Raw genomic sequence first — 22126 nt, 5'->3', positions numbered from 1 at the left:
AGCAGTAATCAACCAAGAGCAAAGACTAGGCTCAAGTGCTCAAAAAGAGAACAGAGTTCAACATCCCAGCGTAGTATTTTCTAGTGAGGGATTCAGGCTTAAAACACATCCAACATACCTCCCTGAAGTTCTTGCTGAGGTTTGGAGATGTGTTGCAGTAAACTCTTATCCTCAACCATTTCCACTGCTACCAGAGCAGCGACTGGGTCATTTTCCATCCTCTCATGTCTACTTTCCTTCAGTAAATCATGTTTTGAGAAAAACTCTTCTTCGCCAGCCACGTTTGTTTCTGGAACACCAGCTTCATCAAAAGTTGGGGCATTGGGGATGTTTCCATTGTTGTCCAGTGTTTCTGATGAATCTAAAGGTACTACATGAAAATACAGGGAAACCAACTCAGTGATCAAATATAAAGCTTGAAGCAATACTTCTTGATGGACTGTGTAGGTCATACAAAAGGTTGGTTTGAATTTATTTCTTCCACAGACACAGGGACTTAATCTTGAAGCCATTTATTGAGGTGGGAGATACGAAGAGACATGCAAGTGAACCAATACCTCATAATCATAGGATTTTAGAGATGGCTAGGATACGGTGAAAAGTTTAACTGCAGTGGCGCCATGAAGCACCTTGCAGTCAGCAGAGTGCACATCACAAATAAAGAAAGGAAATTGAAAAGGTAAAATCTACAATTAGCAGAATATTTAAGTTACTGAGTTTTTGATAAAGGCGATATTAGCATTTAGAGCACTGATGAGAGAAATCATCTTTTGATATATCCAAACAATCTATCTTATCACAAGCTATTCTCTACTCAAATATGAAAAGTGGAAAGGGGTTTAAAAATCAAACTATTAGTGTGATCCACGGGTGCATACCTCTCAGATGAACCCTTCTGTTCATCAGGTCTTATTTATGTAGACTGTTGATACAACTCCCCACCACCAGTCCTTTCTAACACCTCCCCCATCCTGTCAAAAAAGGGCAGCCCAGCTGGATTCCATTGTAAGAAAATTTGCAGGGTAACACGAGCAGAATACATTCCAAATAATAACATTTGTCAACTAGGAAGCATGCATATAAACAGTGCATTCTAATTTAACACCATGCAACACATGCCACAGACCATTTCCTCTATGAAAGCAACAGCAGGAGGTGGTCCATTAATATGCTGCCCCATCAGGTTTCCTTCCTTCGATTAGTGCATTAAAGATAAGAGGTATGTTTTACATAAGGAAACGTAATGAAGTTGCTTCATTCTCTACAGCCAACCTTGTCCAGAACTTCCCGGTAGCTTCCTCTTGCCAGCTGTTCTTCTAACCTTTTAATGACGTATTTCTATTTTTAATACATATTTGCTGAGACAACTTCCAGTCTTTTTGGCCTGACAAAGATGTGGCGGACAGCATCCTTTCCCCCTTATTAGTGAGGATAATCGTCACAACAACAATAATTCCAATCATTTAGCAGCACAACAATGAACGCTCTCTAGGATCTTAAAGATATATTAAACTCAATGGCACTCGATGTCTTGCAACTGAGGCACAACCGCTGAACTAGCTGTCATCTTGCTGCACGCCTTTCAACTCACTTATTTTTTATTGGCCTTCCACCCTTGAGGGTGCTCACCCTTTTTAGTCATAGCAAGTAGGGGGAGGACAGCACTACGTGCACAACATCAATCTAAGAACATGTAGGCATTACAGTGGTCCAAAACCAACATACATCAGCCACTGTCAATCATACAAATTATTCTGATGAAACAAAATTAAAATATTCAGAATTTTGTAGCAAACAGCACACTGAATGAATACAATCCCATTGTTGAGCACTTACAACAGTGAGCATTTACATAAAATTACAAAACACATGCAGCTTCACAGCACATTATACTGCTGATGGGCCTTCTCTCTATGGAACCGCAAACCAAACACAGAAACGAACATATATTTTTCATTCTAATGAGTTTCAGATTAAAAGACTCCACGGTAGAGCAATACTAAATAAATGTAGCTCATTTAGATAAGTTAAATTGCGATGCTAGGATCAGCATGAAAGAGGCCAGGGGTCGTTAATACCTAATGAAGGGCACGCAAACACTTGAACTTGATTGAACCTTGAACTTCGTTGGATAACAGGAGCAACGCACAAACCATTACTAAGGGATTCATTATTTTACGACCCATATTTCTGGGCTTGGATTTATGATAGTTTCTGCGACATGGAAACGTAGAGAAAGGCGAGGATAAAATGAGGAAACTCACAAAATGAGTCGCAAGTACTCTGTGCTGCGTATCCGGAAAATACACATAGATCCAGGCATAAAATCTGATAGTGTTTGTCAGAATCTGTTTCAGTCCGTTGCTGTTGAATGCTACATATCAAGCATATGTGGGAACAAGGCGACACTCTTGCAAGAGATTTTTCTAGAAAAAGCTAACATTTATACATGTTGCCATTTATATCTGTTTCACGATACTGACCCTGGTAGAAAAGGTTCTGCAGAAAAATGAAATTGATACCAATATGCACATTCTTTTTCTAGTAAACAGTCAATACACAAAAATTGTCCGAAAGATTCAAAAAGTGTGTGTAAACAAGAATGATCTGTAGTGCATAACGCTTTTTCTGTAATAATTGTATTTCTTCTTACACTTTTATCTATAAATACACTTGTTTTCAATGTACCTGCTACAAGGTTGATGCATTAGGTTAATAAGTAATCGATGTCTTGTAAATTCTGAATACTATTAAAGAAGTGGGCCCTTTTTCATCCCGCACGTTAAGTGGCGCAGGAGAGGTCCAAGCTCGGCACCGGCATCATGAAACCCATCCTACTGCAAGGCCACGAGAGGTCGATCACCCAGATCAAATACAACCGAGAAGGCAAACTCCTCTTCACTGTTGCAAAAGATCCGCTAGTGAATGTCTGGTATTCTGTGAATGGAGGGCGACTTGGCACCTACAATGGGCATACTGGAGCAGTCTGGTGTGTGGACTGTGACTGGGACACCAGGCATGTCCTCACTGGCTCCTCTGATAACTCCTGCAGACTCTTCGACTGTGAAACAGGGAAGCTGGCACTGGTAAATACCAATTCTGCAGTTCGAACCTGTGGCTTCGACTTTGGGGAAAACATCATAATGTTCTCCACAGATAAGCAGATGGGCTACCAGTGCTTTATCAACTTCTTTGACCCGCGGAATCCCAGTCAAATAGAGGACAACGAGCCATACATGAAGATCCCCTGCAATGATTCCAAGATCACCAGCATTGTATGGGGCCCTCTTGGGGAGTGTGTCATCGCTGGGCATGAGAATGGGGAACTGAACCAGTGCAGTGCTAAGTCTGGCGAGATTGTTGGCACCACTGAGCATCACAAACAGATCAATGACATCCAGACCTTACGCGACCAGACCATATTTGTCACAGCCTCCAAGGACAACACAGCAAAGCTTTTTGATACCCAACTTTAGAACACTTAAAGACCTTCCGTACAGAGCGTCCAATCAACTTGGCTGCCCTGTCACCAATCTATGACTATGTGATTTTAGGTGGTGGTCAAGAAGCCATGGTTGTAACCACAACTTCCACCAGGATTGGGAAGTTTGAGGCAAGATTTTTCCATTTGGTGTTTGAAGAGGAATTTGGTATAGTCAAGTGACATTTCGGGCCAATTAACTGCTGAATTTCACCTGGATGGAACGAATTACAGCAGTGGCGGTGAAGACGGCTATGTTCGGATCCATAATTTTGACTCTCAGTACTTGGAGTTTGAAGCATATGATGGCTCGATTTATGTATTTCTTATTTCTCTTTTCCAAACCTGACTTCTCACTGCGATACTATTACCCTATTAACCCTCCAATGTGTGAAATGAGCATTCTCTGTAATATACTTGGCAGCAGGCGACTGCCAGTGAATATGTTGTTTGCAGTGGAAACAAAACTGTACAGTGAACCCGATTTTCAGCTGTCTCACCAATGGAAAGAACTTTTATGAACCTAAAAATGTAATGTTTTTTCAGCTGCCTTAATTGTCTTGTAGGGCGTCAGGCAACAGTTTTATCCACTGAGCATGGGAGGTAATGTAGAATTAACTAATCCCACTTAAATAAAGTACGAATCGGTTATCTATCAGTGACCACATGTTGGTGTAAAGGAACGCAGAGTTGTAATCCAGATATCTGCCAACAGGTTAATTAAATTGAAAGCTGACTGGGATCATTCACAATTGATGTGTTTTTTGTTTGAACTCGACTGTGCTCACTGACTGTAGCTGCCCCAAACTGACTATTGGTGTTGGCAAAGTCCACATTCTTCACCTTAAACACTGAGCCCTGGTCGGAGAGTTGAATTACATTTTAACATTGGATAAATGTGGCTAAAATGAAGACCATGAATATTTGTAATTCATAAAGATCTAAAATATATATTAAAAAAAAAGTGGGCCATTTGTACGAGCATAGCATTGCAGCTACACTATTAAAGGTTTGGTGCCATGTTCCTCCTGAATAGCACCCCATTATACGGTATGTGACCATAATTGGCTTAAGTTGTCCAGTAGCCTTGATTTATGGTCGTTTAAGAATGAAGCACTAAAATAATTTTTCGATAAAAAAAATACATTTAACCAAAACCACAGCTCTAGTAGAGATACTTTTTCTCACTGATTGGAGCTATAATCACGACAACCTGGCAAGCGTTCTAATACTGGGCAGGAGAGGAATTCTTGAAGAACATAACTGCAGTAAAACCTCAGAGAGTTTGGCATGAAGTGGGTCACCGTGCATGTCTAAACACCAAGCTAAAAACGTGTTCCAAAAGCAGGTGTATGTAGATTTCAAAGGACGCCCGGCTGCTAGAACAACAACAAAAACCACCACCACCATCACCTTGGGAGGAGGACCAAAAACACTCATCTGTCGCAACTCAATCACCAATCATGAAGATGGAGTGTCAGCCGGTTTGGGTGCAGTACCCAGTCCGCTAATACAAAACAGGAGATCCTCCCAAAGAGGCAGACTCAACGCACAACAGATTATCATGCACAAGAGTTTGGGATATCGCAGTCTCCGAATCCAGACCAGACACACAAGGATGGCTTGGGCCCAGTCAGTCTTGTTCTTTCTAAGGACTCAAGGTAAGAGTGGGATCAGTGGAAAGGCATTAGGAATCTCAACATCCACTCAAGTGCGCCCAAGAGCAGACACTGCGTGTTCTTGGCAGTAATTAACAGATCAAGCCAAGATTCTCCCCATTCGTGGAAGAGACCTTGCACCACCTCTGGCAGCAGATGCCATTCATAGCCTGCAAGGTGTTGATGGCTGAATTCATCGGCTCTTGTGTTTAGAGATCCTGCTAGGTGTGGTATGACCAGGATGGTGTACTGAAATCCCAGCCATGGCCAGTGGCACAGAACCTCTGGGCACAGGGTCCAAGACCCCACCTTGCCGTGATTTGTGCTTTACCACATGGCAGTAGTGTTGTACGTGAACTCCTGCACCAGCCTCCATTTGATAAATGGTAGGTAGGTTTTCAATGCTAAACAGATGGCCACAACTTAAACAGGTTGATGTGGAACCAGTTCTGGTCCAGAGACCAGTGTCCTCTGATCTCCACCTCTCTCAGGTGGCTATCCCATCCAAGAAGTGATGCTACTGTCACCACTGTCAGCTCTGGGAAGGTAGGGGGTCTGTCACTGACCATATCACGATTCAATAACAAGTCTCCTCTGAAATCTGGATGCTATCGGAGATTCACATGATGCTGCACCCACCGTGACTTCAGATAACATTTCAGAGTCCGCATGTACCATCTGGCAATCTTCAGCTGCATGCAGGAGGTCAGCAGACCCACCAGCCTCAGTCAGTCTCACCAGATTACAGGACTGAGGTTGAACCAGCAGGATCATAGCTTAAATGTCCTGGACTTTCTGCATCAGAGGATAGGCAAAACACATAACTGTGTCCAGAATGACCCAGATGAAAGGGAGCATTTGAGAAAGTCGGGTGTGACTTTGGCATGTTAATAGGGAATCCCAATGAACGAAGAAGGTACATGTAGTCTGAAGATGGGTGATGACTGCCAAGGAAGATCCCACCTTTAACAGTCAGTCGAGGTAGGAAAAGACTTGGGCCACCAAGCGCCTAAGAGGAGCAGAAATCACCACCATCACCTTTGTGAACACCAGAGGCACACTGGTGAGGCCAAAGGAGAGCACAGCAAACTGCAAATTCTCCAAGCTCACCAGGACAGCAGATGTCTTTGAGCCTGTAAGGCGAAGAAATGAAAATGAGTATCCTACAGCTACAATGCTACTATCCAATCTCCAGGATCAAGGGCAGACAGGACCCGGGAAAGGATGAGCATTTTGAACCAGTCTTTTCTCAGGAAGGAGTTGAGGGCGAAGGTCTAGAACACGGCAGGGACCTCCATCCTTTAGCACCAGAAAGTAGCAGAAGCAGAAAACCATGACCCGCTTGCGGTGTCGGAACCCTATTGATGGATCCTTTGGCCACTGGAGCCGTAACTCCTGGCATAACAAGCACAGGTGGACCTCCGACAGCCATAGTATGGACACTGGCATGTGGGGGCAGGGTTTCAAGGAATCAAAGGAAAAAACGACACCAAACAATCTGCAACACACACTTTTCTGAGGTGACAGTCGGCCACTCTGGTAAAAAGTATAGGCTCCTACCAGATGGTGATGGGTCGAGGAGGGTGTACTAGAGCGGGTGGGTATGGGTTACGGTAGGATGGGTGGACTTTTGGGCAGTCTGCCATCCTTGGTGTCTGAGGTTGTGTGATTGATCGGCAGAACAGTTTTGAGTGAGGACGCGCTCATTATCGGCTTATCAACATGACGCCGTTTAATCGCCAGCAATAAGGGAATAATTACAAGAGGGTGGCGCGTCAGCTACACAGCTTGTTTGGCAGGACAGCCGTAAGTGAAGAGTCACTTATAATCAAGAGCAGTTCCTAATTGAAGAACAGATCCAGCATCCACTCCACATGTGAAGATACAGACAAAATGAAATTGGATCTTTGGTAGCCACATTAGCGGTACATGTTTGCTGATATTAATCACACAACGGAGAAGACCATATTAAACCACCAAGCGACAACACAGATCACAGTGGTAAAGAAGAGTCATTGATAATATGTTGAAAAGGTGCCTGTAGACCAGCATTGGTCTAAGATTTTTCCAGTATCAAATGAAAATTAAAAGAAAGCCATCATATTACTTTGTGAAAGTTACCATAGACCATCATTGTCTGTAGACCGCATATTCTACATGAGTAACCACTGTGACGGAGTCCTGAGGAAGGTCTAGCCGAAACGCGTTGTTTCTCAACAAACCGCCAGTTTCTGTATATCATGTTATTGTGATAAATGGTTGCTAATATGAATTTTTCTTTGATTGTGTTTAACCTGTTCGATGCTCATGACAAGGCCAGCTCGTCATGAGGCACGGTTGAGCTGTGCTTAGGACGAGCTGGCCTTGTCATGAACAATGGTATTCTAAGAATGTTAGCGCAGGAGGGGAAAACCCCTTAGCAGCCAAGGTGATAAAATGAGATATTCAATCATGCTCAACTGAAGTGAATACGTCAAAATCATGTTCCTTGTCATATAGAACATGGAATTCTTGCAATATATCAATTGTCACAGTAAGAAAACAGATGTGGTTGAGAAATGTACATTAATGTTGTATATATATATATACTCATTTATACTTTTTGTTTACAAAATAATTAACTAAAAAAACTTAACAAAAAAAAAGGAAGAAGAAGATCATCAATGAGGAAAAAATAAATGTGTTAATCCATCTTTGGAACAATCTGTGTTCTTTCTTGGTCTGGAGTTATTATCTCAACTAGTAGTTAAATACACCGTGCCCGGTGTTTTTGCTTTTTCAAGTAGTCTTTTCCCTGCCAGGGTATGGTTATCCTTAATCCAGGGGACCCATTTGTTTACCCAAAAAAAAAGTTGTGGGAACACTGCCATGCCCACAAAAAAGACGGGAAAGCTTCTGGCCCTGCAGGTATGGCTGATATTGGAGGAGCTGAAGTGCCCTTTCATAGCCAAGGGTGGGACAGAAGTATGAATTTAGTTGGCAAGGGCAGCAGATGATCCCAAGGAGCGAGCTGTGACACTGCTATCCTTAAAGAGCTCCAGCACTGCATCCGCTTTGTCACCAAACAGGCAATGTCCACTGAAGGACATAGCCATGAGGCTCACATGGCTAGCCACGGTAGAGCCCAATGCTTTGCCAATTGAGTCAGTATTGCCCAAGCCACACCTTATGGTTAATTTCGTTGCATTCCAGCCATCAAGTATGGCCTGTATGAGAATTACATGGGCTACCTCTGGGACTATAGGGGACAGCTCTGACTCCCTATACAGGGGTACAATGGGAAAAGCCCTGGGTTGACTGACTGTCGAAGCCTGCCTCACCAAACTCTTGGGGGTCGGGTGTTGGATGAGGACTGTTGGGTCCCTGAGTGTCGGGCAATGACATCTGGAAACCTTGCAATTGACTGGGACGCATGATCAGTGTTTGGACCAGGCCCCCAGGAGGGTTTATGTGAGTGCTTCACTAAATGGAAGCAGGAGCCCTGCATTGGTATGCCCCAGGTGAAGCTTTGCAGTTAAAACCTTACTTTTGACTTCCACTGATGGGAGCTGGAGATTAAGGGCCTCAGCTGCCCTCTTTAGGACCATGGTGAATGACGCACTCTTCTCAATTGCCGCACCAGGTGAAGTGACCCACCAGAGTCTGGAGAAGTGTCTAGGCGGCTCGTATCACCCAACTCTTGTACCAGTTCTTCGCCAGGAAGAACTGAGCAATGTCACATCAATGGGGTCAAAGGCACTGTGCTCTGCTTCATCCTCAAACTCAGGCCCGCCAAAGAACAGGGGGAGAGTATTTGAGCCTGAAGGCTACCGTGGGCTGGGCGGTGCCAGTCTTAACTTCAGATGGGGCAGTTGTGGCGTTGGACAGAACAATAGGGTCACCCTTGACCCGTAAATGGAGTCGAGGGACCGAACTCCGGCAAGGGTCCTGGACCCAGAATTGGGTTCAGGATGGGCGTCGGTCCGGATCCAGAAGGTCCACCTGCATCGAAGGAGCACCCACTGACAGTAATCTGGTAAAACATTGCTCAGCTCCTTGGGGCCAGATGACACACATGTGGGAGTTGGTTGCTCAAAGATGTGGGCCAGCTCCTCAAACCTCCTAAAGTTGGGAAGCAGTCGCTCCAGCACTAGGAAACTCCGGGAGGCGCCGTGTAGAGGTTAGCTCTTGCTCTGTGGGTGCCATGCGGGAGCGGTGTCTAGAGGCACAAGGATGCCCTGTGCTCCATTCAAGGACTTGGAAGGGTGCAGAGAAGTAGAGTGTCACGTTGACTTCTTTGACTTAAGCAACAATGACTTTTACTTCATAGTTCCCTACGTCACGGAAAGGGCTCCAAGAGTAGAGCCGAGATAGTTTGCGGGAACGAGAATGGATTCCAGGAGCAACACAGGGTCCTTTGTTGCCACACCTCTCCGAGTTTCATCGTCTTCTCCCGAATCGCCTTTGGGCGCATTGAGAGAGAGTTGTAGCGAGACGTGGTCGGACCCCTAGCATCACAGACCCGCCAAATGGGGTTCAGGCACAGGTATCTAGGTTTTAGAAGGGACATGTCCATAGCACACTGAAAATAATCAGGGAAAAGCCTTGACAAAAGTTGAGAAAAGTTGTGCAAAAAGGGACCCATGTAGCTCTCCGGATCCACGACTGTGCCAAAAGAAAGACTGTCAGTGAGCTGGGGCAGGGCCTATGTATTAACACCACGCATGCCACTTCCGGCACAGACAACGACATGGAGCTGTTGTTCAGGCAAGCAGATGTACTGCCCAATATTTTCTCGATCCAGCCTGAAACCTGGGGACTATTCTAATATGGAATCGACAGTTAGAAGTTTCTTCCAGAAAGAACGATTGGGATCCGCTATTAAATACCTTTAAAAATATATATTTATTCTCCTTAAAATATTTTTCTGCAAAGAAAATCACTACTTTCATGTATAATAGCAACACTCTGTACAGTGCATAGGTTTGCTAACTAAGAGCAAGAGGTTGAATATGCACTTCAGAAGCACCTTGGCATGTTCTGAACCTTTGCTACCAAACCTCTCCCTTAAATAGCAGTACTTCTAATTCAAAACTAGCTAAAATGATAATCTGCCCCTCCTAACAACAAGCATTTACAATGCAATGGTCTCGGCATTATTAAAGGCAGAGCTATTGGCATTGCTCATTAAAAAATATATATATTTCTTAAAAACAAATAAATGGTATTGTCATTTACAATGGCAATAGGTGAGCATTAGAGAGTAGTAGAGAGTATTCGCAGACACAGAGCCACCCACACACAGAGCCCCACCCACAGAGCCACCCACCCACAGAGCCACCCACCCACAGAGCCACCCCCACACAGAGCCACCCCCACACAGAGCCACCCACACAGAGCCACCCCCACACAGAGCCACCCACACAGAGCCACCCACACAGAGCCACCCACACAGAGCCACCCACCCACCCACAGAGCCACCCACCCACCCACAGAGCCATCCACCCACCCACAGAGCCATCCACCCACCCACAGAGCCACCCACCCACCCACAGAGCCACCCACCCACACACAGAGCCACCCAGCCACCCACAGAGCCCCACACACAGAGCCACCCAGCCACCCACAGAGCCCCACCCACAGAGCCCCACCCACAGAGCCCCACCCACAGAGCCCCACCCACAGAGCCCCACCCACAGAGCCCCACCCACAGAGCCCCACCCACAGAGCCCCACCCACAGAGCCCCACACACAGAGCCCCACACACAGAGCCCCACACACAGAGCCCCACACACAGAGCCCCACACACAGAGCCCCACACACAGAGCCCCACACACAGAGCCCCACCCAGCCACACACAGAGCCCCACCCAGCCACACACAGAGCCCCACCCAGCCACACACAGAGCCCCACCCAGCCACACACAGAGCCCCACCCAGCCACACACAGAGCCCCACCCAGCCACACACAGAGCCCCACCCAGCCACACACAGAGCCCCACCCAGCCACACACAGAGCCCCAGCCACACAGAGCCCCAGCCACACAGAGCCCCACCCACACAGAGCCCCACCCACACAGAGCCCCACACACACAGAGCCCCACACACACAGAGCCCCACACACACAGAGCCCCCCACACACAGAGCCCCCCACACACAGAGCCCCACACACACAGAGCCACCCACCCACAGAGCCACCCACCCACACACAGAGCCACCCACCCACACACAGAGCCACCCACCCAAACACAGAGCCACCCACCCACACAGAGCCACCCACCCACACACAGAGCCACCCACCCACACACAGAGCCACCCACCCACCCACACACACACACACACACACACACAGACCAAACTAACATTCTAAGGATGCAATCTAAGCATCCAATAAGAGACCAACATTAAGCAATCTATGAACACAAAGGACACTCCCACAGGTATAGTTTCACGCCTACGCCTTAGGTAAACTTGGATTATTTTTAGGCCATTATCAATTTTAGAGTTTATAGAAATATTCACTGAATAAATACAGGTAAAGTTCAGCAAACACGTACAAAAACAAAACTGAAATGCACCAGTTAACTCTGCATAATGCACGTCTGTGTCTGTGGTATGTGTTGCGCACAGTGGAATCAGTCAATACCACGACTGTGTCTTTACCACGAGTTCCACAGTATCACTCAGCTCGGCTCATCTGGTGTCACTTTACCAGGAACCCTTCTGTTTCCTTTCACACCAGTGCCCGTTGCTTCAGCACAACGCCCCGCTCGTGTTCCACAAAGCACATGAAAGACCTTACTACGACAGAACCTACCCACCCAGCACTTCTTAGCAGAGGTGCAATAATTTAACTTGCAGAGCACCAGCACTTCAGAGAAGCACACCCACACAGAGCCACCCACCCACCCACAGAGCCCCACCGACCCACAGAGCCCCACCCACCCACAGAGCCCCACCCACCCACCCACCCACCCACAGAGCCCCACCCACCCACCCACCCACAGAGCCCCACCCACCCACCCACCCACAGAGCCACCCACCCACCCACCCACAGAGCCCCACCCACAGAGCCCCACACACAGAGCCCCACACACAGAGCCCCACACACAGAGCCCCACACACAGAGCCCCACACACAGAGCCCCACACACAGAGCCCCACACACAGAGCCCCACCCACCCACCCACAGAGCCACCCACCCACAGAGCCACCCACCCACAGAGCCACCCACCCACCCACACAGCCACCCACCCACACACAGAGCCACCCACCCACACACAGAGCCACCCACCCACACACAGAGCCACCCACCCACACACAGAGCCACCCACCCACACACAGAGCCACCCACCCACACACAGAGCCACCCACCCACCCACACACCCACACACACACACACACAGACCAAACTAACATTCTAAGGATGCAATCTAAGCATCCAATAAGAGACCAACATTAAGCAATCTATGAACACAAAGGACACTCCCACAGGTATAGTTTGACGCTTACGCCTTAGGTAAACTTGGATTATTTTTAGGCCATTATCAATTTTAGAGTTTATAGAAATATTCACTGAATAAATACAGGTAAAGTTCAGCAAACACGTACAAAAACAAAACTGAAATGCACCAGTTAACTCTGCATAATGCACGTCTGTGTCTGTGGTATGTGTTGCGCACAGTGGAATCAGTCAATACCACGACTGTGTCTTTACCACGAGTTCCACAGTATCACTCAGCTCGGCTCATCTGGTGTCACTTTACCAGGAACCCTTCTGTTTCCTTTCACACCAGTGCCTGTTGCTTCAGCGCAACGCCCCGCTCGTGTTCCACAAAGCACATGAAAGACCTTACTACGACAGAACCTACCCACCCAGCACTTCTTAGCAGAGGTGCAATAATTTAACTTGCAGAGCACCAGCACTTCAGAGAAGCACGCAAGTACACTAGGCAATGAGCAAAATTGCTGAATACCCACTTTTGAACACTAGATACGTTTCCCACGGCGCTCTCGTCAAGGGGTGCACAAACTCCCCCGCATCTAGGTGCTAGACTAAGATCGAGCATGCAGGGGCTTCGCTCTGATTTGGAAAGGCGCACGGGGCGGAAGCATGCACGGTGGGAGCACAGAACGAGCAGAATGTGAAGGGGATACATATGAATAGTAGCGGGCGGGGGGAGTGTGAGGGTGCGGAAAAAAACCAAAACTGAAATGCACCAGTTAACTCTGCATAATGCACGTCTGTGTCTGTGGTATGTGTTGCGCACAGTGGAATCAGTCAATACCACGACTGTGTCTTTACCACGAGTTCCAACGTATCACTCAGCTCATCTGGTGTCACTTTACCAGGAACCCTTCTGTTTCCTTTCACACCAGTGTCTGTTGCTTCAGCACAACGCCCGCTCATGTTCCACAAAGCACATGAAAGACCTTACTGCGACAGAACCTACCCACCCAGCACTTCTTAGCAGAGGTGCAATAATTTAACTTGCAGAGCACCAGCAGTTCAGAGAAGCACGCAAGTACACTAGGCAATGAGCAACATTGCTGAATACCCACTTTTGAACACTAGATACGTTTCCCACTGCGCTCTCGTCAAGGAATGCACAAACTCCCCCGCATCTAGGTGCTAGACTAAGATCGAGCATGCAGGGGCTTCGCTCTGATTTGGAAAGGCGCACGGGGCGGATGCATGCACGGTGGGAGCACAGAACGAGCAGGGTGTGAAGGGGATACATATAAATAGTAGCGGGCGGGGGGGGGGGGGGGGGGGAGTGTGTGGGTGCGGAAAAGAAGGAGGCACCGAGCCCTGGAATGATGAAGGAAGGCAGAGAAACCATGAAGGAAGGCGCTAGCTGGGTAACAACACCGAACCCGGAAATCGGAGCAGAGACGCAAATTCAGAAGGTGGCATATATAATAGTAGGGAACTAGAACCTAGATATGGACAGCATCTCAGACACCTAGAAATGGGGGCATGTAGATGTTAAAGGTATTTATTGTATGCTGGCTCCAGAAGGGGCTCGGGATATCTGGAACTTTAAAAACATCAGCAGATTAGGAGATGGGGGCTGGCTTGTATTTTTCGGAGTTCACAGGGCCCGGCTACTATGGGCTCTTCATGTGCGTGTTCTTTACAGGGTGGGGCTTCCCTGCGGGGGTCACCAGCTCCGCGGAAATGTCACTGAGCTCAGAGTCTGCCTGTTCATGGTGGTTTGGGGGAGGTGGCAGGAAGTGGACATTGTGCAGGGTCCGGGGGCGGAGGGTCGCAGCGGTCTCGGTGGCTCTTACCTCCCGGGATGCTCTGCCCTCGGTGGCCCCGGCGGCTCCTCTGCTCTCCTGCCCCGGTGGCATGCTCAGGCCTGAGCTCAGCTCCGCGGCGGTCGGCAGATGGAACGCTAAGAGCCTCGGCCGTTCCCCCACAGAATGCTCCGTGCTCCTAGACCCGGTAGGCAAATACATCCAGCCTCCGCGTGGAAGGGATCCCACAATAGAACCCTGGGCTCCGCTGTGTTCGACGGACAGAACGCCCGTGCTCGCGACGCTCGCTTCTTGTTGTGTCGGCTGTCACGGAAACAAAGAGACCGCGAGCTGGTCACCGGCTGTCGGGCACTGCATTTGTGCGGTATCGACAAGGGCGTGAAGTGCCTCGTGCGGTGTGTCTCCAGGGAGGGAACAAAAGATGAACGGAGGGAGAGAAGAAAACTCAGGAGAAAGGAAAAAGCAACAAGGAGGGGAGGGATAACAGTAAGCATAGAGAAGGAAACGGAGACCACTCTAGACAAGAGAGGAGCGCTCCACACGACCATGTTTCTCCGAGGCAAGGTGGAAATGCCTCGGAGAAACACGGCCATTTTCGGACTCGGGGGCGTGTTTAGGCTTCTGAGTGACGGGTGATGTCACAGGGCGAAAGAACGCCAAAAACACGCTCCCAAATCCGAAAGAGACGGGGCTTGTTTGGAGTGACTCCCTTCTCCTCCAATGGCTGGCCTCCGTTTAGGAAGCCAGCCAATGGAGGAGAGAGGCAGGTTAAAACCACACTACTAAGAAACATAAGATCTCCTACCGGAAGCTGGCAAGCCAGCATTTCCGGTCCTCGACCTAAAAAGAACAATCATCAACCCTCAGTAATTGCGGGATGTTGGTAATGCACTCCAACAGAGGATTCTTTTGCTCTACTAGTGTCAAGATACGAACATCTAAACATTAATATAAGTGTGTTTGAGCAACATTTTCAGAAGCACATTCATCAACCAGCCACAAAGCGACAGTTTTGAGATCTGATAAAGTGTAACCTGAGTGTAGGATTCATTAAACGCCCCTTACAATCAAGATGACAATATATTTAGAAATACAAAATTGATCATATGTTCAGTTCAGAATAAATCTAATGGCTATTCCCTTCCAAGAACAGCTCTGATACATAGAATACCAAGTGATGATATAGTACGTGAAGAAAAGAAGACCTTTAGTGGGCACCAAATGAATAGTTCAGTAGCAGGTGTTGCAGCTTTTGGACAAGGCTTTGCTACATAAAGACTATTTCCCAGCAGACCTTTGTCTTACCTCTTGTTTCTGTGTGCTGCCAGCCACTGAATTCAACCTCCCCGGCCAAAGCTGCTACAGTACCAGCGGAATCTTCCAGTAAGGCAAATTCTGCAGTATGACTGGGCTCTAAAAACAGGGAAAATATGGGGTTCATGAGGTGAATAACGCCTGGATGAACAGCTGCATAAGATGAGGTATGAAGGCGCAGATGGGAGGCACAAGCCATTCTTACATGCCTGTCATACAATATAGTCTTGCCTTGACCAAAATTGCTAACTCCTCACACTTACAGACACAGTTCTTTACTTTCCTGAATGCCCAGCCAAACGTGGCTCACGTTATCTGCACATATCATGCTAGCCATAAGATATAATTGACTTGTTTGGCCAATCTTATTAGCTCACAAGAGAAATAAAAAAAACTATAAATAGAAAAACAAATGAGAACACAAGAATAAAAAGTAAGCATGCAATGCTATTGAGGCTCTGGATTTCATTACAAGACAAGGAGGCTACATTATGCATTAATCCTTTAACGCCACTCACAACAACCGCTTACATCACAAAGGTAAAACAAAGAATTAGATGACATCACGTCAACAATATAAGGCATGAGCAGGAGTAGAGCTGCCTCTTTTAAATGCGGCTCACAACAGATAAGTAGTCTTTCTTATCTTATCTCTAGTTAATGCCTATTTATTAATGCTTACTCTGATTTTATACTCATTGTATTTGCTTAAATGCTTTAGGATTTGGCTTTGATAATCTTACATTGATAAACTGTTTTTCATCTTAGCTCATTACCCTAATCCCCGACCTCCAACCTATGGTCGTCGGCCCCTGTTCCAATTCCATTACCACTAGCTCTACCATAACCTTTCTAGGGACTTTGGGACTGCGCCGCGCCGCGCTCTCTCACGCTATTTTTTCTCGCATTTCCGATGTCCAGATGTCACTCTCCATGTCCGCATGTTTTTTGCCATTATTTTCAAGCGTTTTTCTCCTTTTGGAAATAACCTCGTTATAGCGCTCTTAATTAAGCGCAAGCCTCTGCGCAAGCTCCAGCGCGACTCCTTGAACAATATTTACGGAGAGGAATGAACCTTGGCAACAGCGACCCGACGTCGTATGCCTCCTATGGTTCATTCCTCATTAGCCATGTAATGCTGCTCGAGCGCATCGGTTAAATCTCATCATTTTACCGTCTGCGCTTTCAATCAGCTGTTTCTCGCGTCTGCGCATTACTGCCTCCTTTTCAAATCCGTCTCAGTCCTATTTCACAATATATCGCCCCATTATACATTTCTTCTGAGCTCGAATAGATTCCTTTACCCTAGCCTCATTTTAACCCTTTACCTTATAAAAATATAGTTAAAAAAAGGGGCGATTTATAACCTTACTTTACTTATACATAAATTAATTATTACCTTTAAGCTTTACCCTTATTGTAATAATTATTTTATTTAATTCATAATAAAAGAAATAACTCTCTTAACACCTCAGCTTATATAATTTTACTTACCTGCCATGTCTGATTTAGAATCAGATGACGCTGTGGCAAGCTCGCCCAATCATAACAGCGATGCTTTCAAGTCTTTCATTCAAAGGGAAATGAGGTCCTGCATGTTCGATACACCGCGTGAGGTCATGTCTAATAAAAGGTCCCTTTTACTTGATGACAACACTTCCGATCCGGAAGTTGAACACTCTAAGGCTAGTAAAAAAACTAAACATTGCCTAAGCACTGATGGAGGTCGCTCTACCTCTAATGAGATGGGAGGTCCAAGCACCTCAAAAGACATGGGAGGCCAAAGCGCCCCAAAAGGTAAGGTTGCCCCTCGCGGCACGCATGGTTTGGGTGTCCCTAGCGGCACGAATTTGGTGGGCGCCCTCAGCGGCGCAACTATTGTCAGTGCTTGTGTAGATCCCAGCTCTGAGGAAGAAGAGTTCTTCGACGATCCAGACGACGAATTCGTGCTGGATCTTGATGAGCAAGACACTGATGACTGGGACCTTAACACCTTCTCAGAGGCGGATTCCTCCCCCTCGTCGAAGGACGCGATCCTCGACCCTCTTGGTGGGGAAATGTTCTCTCCAAAAAACATCTCCCACCCTAACAGTAAAAAGTGGTATCCACACGATCACGTGGCTAAATTCGTGACCAAGTGGCTGAGGAACTCTCTAGAAAGAGAATCGCGTAACACCAATGGGTCCGAGTGTCCTCGTCCTTTCATAGAGGATAAAGTCTGTCAGACACCTAACTTAGACCCGACCTGATTAAGTTCTTGTTTAATTTAGGCAAGGATCCAAGAAAAGGCCTGGAAAGGGCTCTTAAAGCCTGCCAAGATCGTCTTCTTGACCTACTAGACCCCCTTACTAGGATCCTCGACCTTGCTGAGGTATCGCATATTTCTAACACACCCTTGGATATAAACCTAATAAGGGGTTGGAGCCAGAGAGCCATAGTACTCCTTGGGAATGCTAATTCCTCGCTCAATATTGAAAGGAGGAAATCTGTGCTTAATAGAATCAACCCAAAACTCGGGGATCTTGCAGAAAAAGAGCCATTGTGTAAGCCCAATGGCCTCCTCTTCGGATAGGATATGATTAAAACTCTTGGCAAATAGGTCGCAACATTTACAGCTTTGGACAAAGCCCAAAACAATATGAAACGTGTTCTTGGTCAGGCCGGTAGAAGGGGCCGTTCTTCCGGCCGAGGGAATTTCCGGCCCTTCACTTTCGGAAGAGGAAGAGGTTCATCCGGTAGAGGCTTCTACCCCTCCAACACCAGGTAGTACTTCCCACAGAGAGGAAGAGGTTCACGCGGAAGAGGCTTCCCCGTTCGTGGTGCTTCCAACAACACCACCCAAAGTAAGTGCTTCTCTTTCTTCTTCCCCTCCAAAGGTCTGGGGCAGGCTCAAACATTTCATTCACGTCTGGGAATCTTTGACACAAGACCCGAGGGTTCTCGAAACAGTTCAGGGTTTCAAAATAGATTTCACAGAGATTCCTTTCCAATCTGCCACTCCCAATCCTCTGGTTCTTTCTTCAGAACATCTACAGATCGTCAAAGAAGAGGTTTCTTCTATGTTGAAGAAGGGCGCAATAATAGAGGTTCCTTGGTCTCAAAAGAATTTTGTAAGCACCCTTTTCCTAGTCGAAAAGAAGGACAAGGGTTGGCGTCAGGAAAGAAACCTTCGGGAGGTAAACAAATACCTCGTCTATCGTCATTTCAAGATGGAAGGCATCCATCTGCTCAGGGACCTTCTACTCAAAGGAGATTGGCTGGTCAAATTGGACTTAAAAGATGCCTATTTTACCATACCCATGGCAATAGAACAACCTTTTCTCCAATTTATTTGGGACAATCGCCTTTTTCAATTTCAGGCCCTCCCTTTCGGTCTTTCATCCGCCCCTTGGTGTTTCACCAAGATTATGAGAACGATAGTCTCCGTCCTAAGAGCCAGGGGTATTCGTCTCATCATCTATTTAGACGATATCTTGATAATGTCCCAATCTCACTCACAGATTCTAGAAGATCTGCAAACCTCCATGAACCTCATAGAGAACTTTGGGTTCATTATAAACAGGGAAAAATCCATCCTTTTACCATCCGAATCTCTGGAGTTCCTAGGCTTCACTGTGGACACATCTAGGTGTCTCCTCTTACTCCCCAAAAAGAAGATTGCCAAAATTCGGAAAGAGATCAGATTTGTCCTCAAACATCAGTCTCTCTCCCTCAGGGAGTTGGCCAGACTTCTTGGTCTTCTTTCTTCCTCGATCCAAGCTATCTTCCCTGGTCCCCTGAACTACCGTGCTCTTCAGAGAGTGAAGGCCAAAGCTCTCAGATCCGGACTTTGGTACGGATATCAGGTTTCTCTGGACGAAGAAGCCAGACTGGAACTTTCTTGGTGGCTGGACAATTTGGACGCCTGGAATGGAAGAGCTATCTTTGGTTCAACTCCAGACTTCGTTCTAGAGTCAGACGCCAGCCTTCATGGTTGGGGTGCTCGTCTCCTCGACCAGGACACTGGTGGTGTATGGACCCCTTCGGAGTCTTCCCACCATATAAATTTCTTAGAAATGACGGCCGGGCTCTATTAAATTGATGAGCTTCAGACAATCTCTTCAGGGCAGATCCGTTCTCCTGAAGATGGACAACGTTTCCGCAGTCTCGTATATCAACGTCTCAGCGGTATGAGATCTGCCGACCTATCAGATCTGGCCAAGAAACTCTGGATATTCTGTTTGGAACACAAGATCTCCCTGAGGGCAGAGTACCTCCCCGGGAAATCCAATCTCTCAGCGGATTGGAACTCTAGATTCCTAGTAGATTTCAGCGATTGGAAACTCAATCCCACCGTTTTAAATTCTCTAGCTCACTATTGGGGTCCTTTCGATGTGGACCTTTTTGCAAGCCGTTTGACTTTCCAACTTTCACAGTATTTCAGCTGGATGCCAGACCCCGGTGCTCTCGCTGTCAATGCTTTCCTCCAAACGTGGGCTCCTCTCCGCCCCTACGCTTTTCCCCCCTTTGCTATGATCCAAAGGGTTCTGCAGAAAGTGAGACAGGAACAGTGCTCTCTGGTCCTGATAACCCCTTTCTGGCCGTCTCAAGCATGGTTCCCCACAGCTCTGGAACTTTCTTGCGACGTTCCTCTCCTGATTCTGGCTTCTCAAGGACTCCTCCTAAACGCAAACGGAGAAGATCACCACCTGGTTCTTTCAGGGAACCTGAACCTTCTTGCCTGGAAAGTGTCAGGCAATCTAACCAATTGTCTGGACTTTCGTCATCTGCTCTCACACTCCTCGGAGAATCTTGGGCACCTGGAACACACTATAGATATAATAACATCTGGAAAAAATTGTCTAGTTGGTGCTTGGAATAGGACTTGGATCCCGTGGAGGCTACTATTGTTAATATAGTCAATTTCCTAGTGGAACTTTCCGCAAGTGGTCTCTCCTATAGATCTATTAACTGTTATAGGTCTGCCATTTCCGCAGGACACTCTATTGTCAACGGTAAGACGGTAGATAAGAATGTTATTATTTGTAGAGTCCTTAAAAGTATCAGACTTAAAAGGCCCCCTAGGCCTAAATATCATTCTGTTTGGGATGTTAAACTATTGCTTGACCTTTTTTGCTCCTGGCCTGATAACTCCCTTCTTAACAGAAAATGTCTTTCAATTAAACTTGCCTCTCTCTTATGTCTGGTTTCTTGTCGCAGGGTATCCGACGTTAAGGCCCTAGATATCTCTTATAGGAGTTATGACATGTTTGGAGTTAAATTTGAAATTTATAGAAGAACTAAAACTATGTCTGATTTCATTTTCTACCCTCGTTTTGATCTCTGCAAAAAGCTTTGTGTAGTTGATTGCATGAAAGAATATGACTCAAGAATGAAAGACCTTCGTCCTCCTGGTGCTAATCAACTTCTGGTTTCCTATGTCAAACCCTTTAAACCCATCTCCTCCTGCTCTATTGCTAGGTGGGTTAAGTTGGCTATGAACTTTGCTGGTATTGATCTCTCTAAATTTCAAGCTCATTCTCTAAGAAGTGCTATGGCCAGCAAATCTTTGTGGTCTGGTGGTAAGTTGGATGTTATCCTTAATTGTGCAGATTGGTCTAATGCTTCTATCTTTGCGCATCACTACTGCAAACCAATTGAACATGTCTCTGATGCGGTTATTCAGGGCTACCAACATGCATAATGTAGCCTCCTTGTCTTGCAATGAAATTGCGATTCTCCTATTAACATGACCAGAGAATCTGGATTTCATTAAAGACACGGAGGCTAACATTATCCCTCCCGTCCCTCCCTTGGACGGAGTATATATTTTGGGTTATATTCTTGATGTGTACTCATTTATCAATTTTAAGTATGCTTACATCGATCGTTACTGACTTTCTTCTGATTTTCATCAGACACTTGAGATTCTTCATTTTATTTTCAGATAATTCGAATTAATAGATCTCCAGCATCCTTCCTTCACTTCCTTCCATGGATTTCAACCCGGATTTCAACCCCTTCACCGTCCTTGTACCAAGTTGCTATCCTGACTTCTCATCGTTCCTTCGCATTTAAAAGAGGCAGCTCTACTCCTGCTCATGCCTTATATTGTTGATGTGATGTCATCTAATTCTTTGTTTTACCTTTGTGATGTAAGCGGCTGTTGTGAGTGGCATTAAAGGATTAATGCATAATGTTAGCCTCCGTGTCTTTAATGAAATCCAGATTCAATGGTCATGTTAATAGGAGAATCGCAATTCTTTTTCGTATTTTCATATTTCTGCATATTGATGTTTTCGTTTCATTGGTTTGAGTTTCCAGCCTTTTCTGGAAGACTACATTGCACTACACAATGTGAAGGGGAGACAGAGGCTTTTAAAAAGGCACCCAGGAGCTCATGGCTAGCTAGTGGCAGGTCCAACAGGTATACAGGTCACACAGAGCAGAGGT

The 22126-nt window shown here is 46.5% G+C and overlaps 1 protein-coding gene and 1 pseudogene across 31 annotated transcripts in view; one reads left to right on the top strand and one right to left on the bottom strand.

Moving 5' to 3' along the window:
- Positions 1-22126, bottom strand: part of MAP4 (microtubule associated protein 4) — a 1839191-nt gene that overhangs the window by 907168 nt on the left and 909897 nt on the right. For 22 of the 31 annotated variants that reach the window (XM_078662502.1, XM_078662520.1, XM_078662498.1 and 19 more), the window contains 2 exons: positions 15686-15793; positions 119-370 (listed from right to left, as the gene is read on the bottom strand). In XM_078662502.1, the coding sequence (XP_078518628.1) occupies positions 119-370; positions 15686-15793 (360 nt within the window). The remainder of the gene's footprint in view (positions 1-118; positions 371-15685; positions 15794-22126) is intronic. The other 9 variants (XM_078662508.1, XM_078662522.1, XM_078662509.1 and 6 more) reach the window with 2 other exon arrangements.
- Positions 2822-3830, top strand: LOC144785230 (eukaryotic translation initiation factor 3 subunit I pseudogene; annotated as a pseudogene).

Source organism: Lissotriton helveticus, chromosome 10, assembly GCF_964261635.1.
Source record: "Lissotriton helveticus chromosome 10, aLisHel1.1, whole genome shotgun sequence".
NCBI classification, from domain to species: domain Eukaryota; kingdom Metazoa; phylum Chordata; class Amphibia; order Caudata; family Salamandridae; genus Lissotriton; species Lissotriton helveticus.
This window is presented reverse-complemented; position numbering and strand designations above follow the sequence as displayed.